This window comes from Vigna radiata, chromosome 7 (genome assembly GCF_000741045.1).
Source record: "Vigna radiata var. radiata cultivar VC1973A chromosome 7, Vradiata_ver6, whole genome shotgun sequence".
Taxonomy (NCBI): Eukaryota; Viridiplantae; Streptophyta; class Magnoliopsida; order Fabales; family Fabaceae; genus Vigna; species Vigna radiata.
Window position 1 is genome coordinate 7,412,195 of NC_028357.1, and position 7,805 is coordinate 7,419,999.

Genomic DNA, 7,805 nt, shown 5'->3' on the forward strand with positions numbered 1-7,805 from the left:
CTTTCAATTCAAAACCTATATTTTACTAACTTGACTCTAATAATACCACTTGTTAAATTTATTGAAAAAGAAAACACAACACAATGAGACTCAATCATAATCACAAAAAATTATCATCAATCCCAATTCAAAACCTTAAGAAAATGAATTAATAGATCTCTTCATCCTTATATGATACTTAAGTGTCTCATTTCATTTCTATTCAATAAGACTTAGAGTCACTTGAATTCCCTACAATTATATTTTAATATCTTCTTTGAACTTTCAACCTTCTGCTATAAGGATGTATTAATTAATTAGCATTGGATGTACAAGGAAATCTTTCATGAAGGGTACATAGATTCCAGCCAGGTTTAACCAGTTAGAAGTATCAATCAAACTAGTAACTAATAAGTAATTACCCGAACATTTAAGTACAATAACTATGTTGTTAAGTATATGTCATAGCATGCCTTCAACTTCCCTATTTCACAAAGAATTATTTTGAAAAAAACAATGCGCTATCAACAATTTTATTTTTCCCCTTTTAGCTAAATTTAAACAAGCACGCACAGAAGTGTTAAGTGTTAACTACAGCACAGTTGCGTCATGACGAGGTGTTATAACTACCCAAAATAGGTGGAGTATACATGAGATTCACGGACCTCGTCTGCCCGATTGGCTTCACCAACCTACAGTGGCCTTCCTACCTGAAAATACATTTCAGCCTACCTGTTGATGATTTACACGCCTTAACCGTAGTCCAACATCTGCATCATGATCTTGTTGGTTTAAGCCCGTACCAAGTAAAATAGTGTCCTGCAATTCTGTAGAAGTTCCTGCTTCATTTGCTTTCTCAACATGTTCTCCGTAGTTATGCAACCTTCGGCCAATGAGATACCGGTCATCGCGTATTGAGTTATGGAGATTTGTGAACCAGACATGGAATGTTTTGGCACAGAAGCACAAGAAACTGAAACAGAGGCATCCCAACCATGCAAACCGATAGACAGCAGAATTGATCACCAACGGATACCCAAGCACTGGGAATACACCTTTGGCCAAAACATAAGGTACACATAATGCCGTCAACAACTTCATTATGATCGGAAGTACAATCTCCCGAAGGACCCAGAGACCTTGCAACCTGGAAAACCCATCCTCTCTCACCCTCTCAAATTTGACTCGCCAACTTTCATCCACCAAAGGCATCATGTGGTCCAACATAACCTAATGAAAGAACCAAGTCAACAATTTAAATACCAAATAAATACATTCAACTCAATCATGTAACAAACATTTGGGAGATAGAAAATCATTTACAAACGGGACGTGCCAAATAAATTTCACACATAAAAGAACTGGGAAGAGCAAAAGGGGACAACTCAAACTGTTAGTTTGTTAAGAAAAGGTTTCCCATCTTCGTCAGCTGAATGGAAATTGATCATCCGAAATTCGTACATGGTAACCAAACTAAGTCGTAGTTCATCAAACTAAATCTCCAAGTAAAAAGTTTCCTCTGATTACAATTCCAAGAAAACGAGTAAACTCACCCAGATTTTCCCTCTAAACTCATTTCTACAAATTCTATTCATTCTTACCAACCTACTATAAATCATGCAAAATTCAGTATTTATCAACCCTTGCAAATTTGACCCCATCCCCCTAACTTCACAATACCATATTATGTTTCTTTTTTAAGTCTACCAGAAAATGAAGAAACATACCATACCATGTACCCAAAAAATAAATAAATTATACCAGAAATATGAAGAAATAACCAACCTTTAACCCCACAATGGTGTTAGCAACATCAATAAAACATGTCATTGGCTATATACTACCTTCTTTGTGATTTGAAGCCAACACTTACATAACCAGACCCAAATTCCCCAGCCCAGATTACAATGAGGTTTATGTTAGGTTGTCAGCAACTAGCATAATACTTGGTTGGTCTTTCATGGCAATAATAGATGAGGAAACAAACAAGAAAAAAACGTAAAAGTCTTAAACTAAGAGTGACTGGTTGGGGATACATGAATCACATAATGTCATTGGGGTGAAAATAAACATATAGGAGAAATATTCCAGAAAATTGATACCATAAATACCGATTCAGAAGGATATAAATTTACCACAAATAGTGTACAGCAGCAAAAAGATTTGTCTTTTTTACGCAAAAAGTAGGTTTTCCACATCATATAACTCATAATATATTTTAGCCATACCATTCAGTATTTAATAAACTTGTAAAAGTTTTGTACCAGAAAAATTAAAGCCAGGAAAAAAGCTGATAATAAAAGGAAACAAACTCACCAATCTAGTCCATATCTTCAGAAATATAAGGCCTAATGCCCAGTCTTGATAAAGGAGAAATACTGGACTTTCATCCACAGGAACTCTCATTGGCACAATAACCAAAAGCTCAAAGAGAAGACCAATTAGCACTGGGATGATGAATATCTGACAAAACACAGGAATTAATATACTTACAAGCAAATACAGATATATGCAAAATCAAATGACCAACTTCAGTAACACAGTGATTAGCAAGAGGATCATCCTTACCCATATAGACAGAAGTGCAGAACTCTTCACCAGAATGCCACACCATTTCCATACTTGGCCAAACAAAACAGAAGCTCTCCTTTTTCTTATCTGTTCAATTGAGTATCTAACTCCAGCAACAGCAGTCCAGATTACATAGCTTCCAATGATAAATGCATACAGATCTGTGAAAAGAAATAAGGTCATAAACACGTGCAAAGTTTGAAAACTAGTTCAATCATTTACATACCATTGCATTTAATCCCATGAGTTATGGGAAGGCGAGGAATAAAATTGAAAAGTGCCCGGCCTAGTGAAATTGGTACAACTATCAGAGCGGAGTTGAAGACCAGGAGTGTCATCCAAGCAATCACCAGCAAAAGAACAATGCGAAGCACAAAGGCATAACTGCTATAGCCATAGCAAAATATTTAATTAGATGGTAACATGTTAACTAACAACAGCTAAAACAAGCATATGTAAAGAAACTGATGAGTCTGCTAGATTTGTTTCTTGTATTGAGTTAACTAAAAAAATTGGGAGAATGAAATAAAAGATAATTCATAAATAATAGTTGTAGGATTTCCATTAGAAGGGAACTCACTCAGAGTCCGATTGCTCATCATTCTCATAATCCTCTACAGCATTCAGTTCTCCAACTGTGCTAACGGCCCTGTTCAAATTATCACCTGCAAATGGCATCAAGCCCAGATCATGCACTCCAGCTTGTACTACTTGTAGCCTTTCTTGCCTACCTGGCTCTCCATTTCCATTATCTTGATTTACACTGTCATCAGGTCTAGGCAGTAAGAAATCAATCAAACCAAGAGCCCAACCAACAGCAGTAAACCAATAGCGCAGTAGGGATTTTATAGTTGTCCTCAATTTAAAATGCTCAATAGCAAATGGGATACAAATCTGAAAGAGAAGCATGTCAGCTGGAATTTCAGTGAACGGATCAGATACCCTGCAAAAACATTCATATTCACAATTTAAAACTGTGATACAAAATCCATGGAAACTACCAAAATTGATGAAGGGGCTGGCTTACGATATGTCAAGTGGGAAAATGGAAGGTGCCATCCGCATGGCAAGTTTGACAGGCAAGAATACCAGCATCACAATCAGACTCCCATAAACTGCAACAGATAATAAAACCCTGCGAGCATGTTTGTGCACAGGATCATCTATAAGATCACGAAATGGATTATAGTTTGGATCCGCAGGGTCCCGAAGGAAGTACAAAACTCCATTACGTAAAACCTGCCAAGCAAACAAATAAATCATGTGAAACGGTGAATAACAATATAAGCAGGACTTTAAAAACTATATCATGTGACAAGAAGTTACCCCTCTAAGAAGGCTGACAAATATGCTAATCTGTAGCATGTACACAATCCCAACAACCCAATGAACCAATGAGCTTGCTAAAGGGGATGCAGAGAAGAACTGAACTCTGTGAACCATTGTCTTCCCAAACATCTGAATGGTACAAACATCAAGCCACCACCCACACATCAAAGGAAATACCCCAAGCTCAATGATTAAGAGGAAAGCAACCTTAACCATGGTCATCAAATGCTTCATTGCTGCCAAAAACTGCCTGAAGAGGGATGGTATTGTCTCTGCAATAGAAGCAATGCCATAAAACCTTCCCATGGTCAAAGGCTCACCCTTTGTGTAACGAATTAAAGCAACAATCCCAAAGTAGCAGAAAATTAGAGTAATTATAAAAACATATCCAATAGCTAGAGTAGTAACATCAGAAAGCCTTGAGGTTCCAATCGAGCCTCCTTTCAAGATAACAGCTGAGGCAGATGTTATGTTGTTTGACATTTCACTCAACTCACTAGCATTCGCTTTCACCATTTCTGCAACCTGGCCAATTGGCCCACTTTCTTGAGTTTCAGATGACAAGTTTTTGACAGCTGTTAATGCATTCTTTAATGTAATATTTGCCAGAGAAAGAGATGTGTCTGCAAGTGGGGCCACAGCTGACAACACAGGACCACTAGCAGTTGAGAAGAACCAGGATAGGTAATGGAGTATGATACGACCCAATGAGAATGGAACAAAGATTACAACACCAAGGAAAATCATATTGCTCGCCAGCACCTGCTTAGAGAAAATAATTTCAGTTTGAAGTAAGAAATGTGACAAGTAGAAAATTCATTTTTCCAGAGAACAAAAGAAGACGATTTCATACAAAATTAATCAGAAAAGGCAACAACTTAAAAAGCATAAGAATTTCTTCGGTCCATAACATACAATGAACCCTAGACATAGGTAAATAATCAGAGAAAAATTTATTTTCAGTTAAATATAATAAAATTTAGACTACAAACAATAGCATCAACAGAATGATCAATCAACATAAGGAAAATAAAGTGAACTACAAATGCTTTCTTTAGTGATAAAAAATTCATGCCACAGTTGATTTTGAGTGAACAAACTCATCAAACAAATAGAACTTAAATCCAATTCAATCTTACAAAGCAACTTATGAGGTTAAGTTTACACCCACTTATAAGCTATAATTTAGTTATATCTTTAGTTATCTCCAACACACCCCTCACACCGAGAACTGAACATCTCAAGCATGAGGAATCAAATAATGGGTGGCATGATAGGCTATATTGTCATCTTAAGAAAGTAAAATCTAAATCTAACTCAGCCTCAAAAATAGCTTATAAGGTAACAAAACCATTGAAAATCATGCGATTACAAGTTGCTAAGTACTTAATATTTATAATTAATATTAAAGAGACAACAAATTTTAACCAGCTTATATCATAGGAAATCCTTTCATCCACATGGAATTACAAAAGTTAATTATCAAGGGTAAATCTCATTCATTACCCCAAAGAAGCAGGCCAAGAAGATCATGTCTGCATATATAATATAAATAATACTTGAGTAGACAGTAGAGCTTGTCTACGTCAATAATCTAATACATTTTGATAAACACTTACTAAGTAATGGAATTTAGTAATTTATTAAAATTCATTAAATCAGAAGTTATTTAAAAATCAGCTGAACCTATGCAGTTTTATCTTTTCAAATGGCTTCCCTCATCAAGGTCAATTTCAATAAAATCATGTTGATAGACTTACAGTAAATGCATTTTCAACCAAATGAAAAACTGGACCCTGCATGCCAACAAGTTCATCAAAGGGAACATCTTCTGCTCCATCAGCATCATCCAGGCCATCAAACATCTGTTCAACATGTGCCTCAAGTCGTGCAGCTTGCATCTCCCACCGTGCAGCAACATTTTCAGCATTTCTCCTAATTACTTGGCCTGCACCTGCAATTCCTTGTGCTCCACCAGCCTCTTCACCATTCCCATCACCATTTACATTTCGATTAGCTTGTACAGGTGCTCTTCTAGCCATTCGAGCACCATTTCTGTCCACTTCATCTTCTCTATCAGCATCCTGACCCCCAATTTCTCGCAAATGCCTAAAGTAATCTCTCAAAGAAGTGGCCCCGAGAAAAATGAAGACAATACTTGCAGAAAGTAGAAAACCATGGAGGCAATCAGTCAAGATAACCGCTGTGGATAAATGGCTTAAGAATAACCTCTGGGCTTCACCTAAACTCCTCACAAAAGCTAACCGCCATATCCAGAATGTTATGAAAGGTATAATTAAGAGCCACACAGATAGCACAAAACTCAGGCGCAAAAAGAATTGAAGAACATGGCATGCTTTCATTGCCATTCCAACCACAAACTCTTGAAAAGGTAACCTAGCTGGGGCGTTCTCAGCATAAACAGGAGAGAATGAAAATGCATGCTTGCAGACCTGCAGCACATATGAAGCACATTTATAAGGGGAAAAAAATCCCAATAAGGAAGAAACAGGTACATAAAAATGGTGCAAAGAGGGGTTAATTTACTTTTGACAGATTTTGGAATAAAAAACCTAACATCTAACATAGCATTTGCATAATTTACAAAAACAAATCTATAGCGTGCTTAATAAACTTTTGTAAGACTAAAACAAGGATGATTATTTTTTATTCTCTTTTTGTTGATGGTATCAAGTTCAAAATTGCAAATTGCTATGCATCAGCAACCGACTTTAGCTTTCAACTATAACCATTAGGCATAAACGGGTATGATACATTCCTAGCATTAGCCGTTCAATATTTTAACATGAAGAGAAAATCTAACATACGGCAGCCCTATTTGGTTTCCACTTTCCATCATCCTTAGCAACAAAATGACAAATTAAGAAATTTCTGGATCTTTAACTTAATCACTGGAAAACTTATTCCTGCACAAGTTGCCGTAATTCATTCATCAATCAGAAGCAGTACAAGATACACGCTACTCTGAGATAAAAATAACTAATACCACGTCGTTAACACAAGAACAAGTCCCAAACACAAAAAAATTCGGATCAGAAATCCAACAAAAACATGTTAATTCACGTTGAAGATCGGATAGGGTAAAACCTCGCATTGGCGAGCATTGCTGTGATTAAGCCACTGAAGGAGACAATCCTGGTGCACAAACTTGATGCTCCCGCTGCAAGCGCATGGATACCGGAGTGGATTCTCGGCGTCGCCAGGGTTCCGGCAAATCCGGCATACGTCCTCTTCCTCCTCCTCCTCGTCATCGTACTTGGGTGGCACGGCTGCCGTCCCCGTCGCCGAAGAGGTAGACTCGATCTCCTTTCCCTTGGAACCGCGTGGCGACGAAGCGGAGGAGGAGGAAGAGGAGGAGGAAGGGGAAGACGACGACGGGGAATTGGCGAGTGTCTCAACGGGGATGGGGCCTCCGTCGAGGGAAGGAGGTGGTTCGTGGGCGATCTCCATGACGGTTTGAACCGAAACGGCCGGGGACCGAGTCGGCGGTAAGTCAGGGCGGGTCAGGGAGAAAGTCGGTGAGGGCGAGAAAATGAAGGGAGAAAAAAAAGGAAGAGAGAGACGAGAGAAAATGGGGAGTGATTGAAGATTTTGCCGTGGAGATTTAGGGTTTTCCCGAGATTGCCCTCGTTCGGTGGTTATAGTATATTACGCCAATGTGTAGGTGTTGGGTGACGTATATGGTCATGGGGGTTTTGGATCACGTGGCATCGTCTCATTTGTTCTACCTGTTTTATAGTAATACTCTACGCCAAAATCTATGTATGAAAATATTAATTACTAACTATTCCAATATCATTAATATTATGTTTTGACTTTAGGTTGATTAATATTGAATGAATCTTATATTGTTTAAAAATATGCTTTTAATTATTGTATTTTCTGTTCAAGTATTGGTGTGAAAT

General features: G+C 37.7%; 1 protein-coding gene across 4 annotated transcripts; it reads right to left on the reverse strand.

The window, feature by feature from the left end:
* Nucleotides 1–425: 425 nt before the first annotated feature.
* LOC106768372 (probable E3 ubiquitin ligase SUD1) lies at nucleotides 426–7,528 on the reverse strand. Of its 4 annotated transcripts, none has more exons than XM_014653497.2 (9): nucleotides 6,988–7,528; nucleotides 5,640–6,332; nucleotides 3,877–4,641; nucleotides 3,578–3,789; nucleotides 3,131–3,493; nucleotides 2,777–2,934; nucleotides 2,548–2,711; nucleotides 2,296–2,442; nucleotides 426–1,209 (listed from the first exon to the last, which is right to left on the reverse strand). In XM_014653497.2, the coding sequence occupies exons 1-9, from the start codon at nucleotides 7,348–7,350 to the stop codon at nucleotides 703–705; spliced, it is 3,372 nt and encodes a 1,123-aa protein (XP_014508983.1). In that variant the 5' UTR covers nucleotides 7,351–7,528; the 3' UTR covers nucleotides 426–702. The 4 variants fall into 4 exon arrangements, with proteins under 4 accessions (XP_014508983.1, XP_022638778.1, XP_022638777.1 ...); XM_022783057.1 differs by having other exon boundaries at nucleotides 3,877–4,644; XM_022783056.1 differs by having other exon boundaries at nucleotides 2,777–2,937; nucleotides 3,877–4,644.
* Between the last annotated feature and the right edge of the window lie 277 nt (nucleotides 7,529–7,805).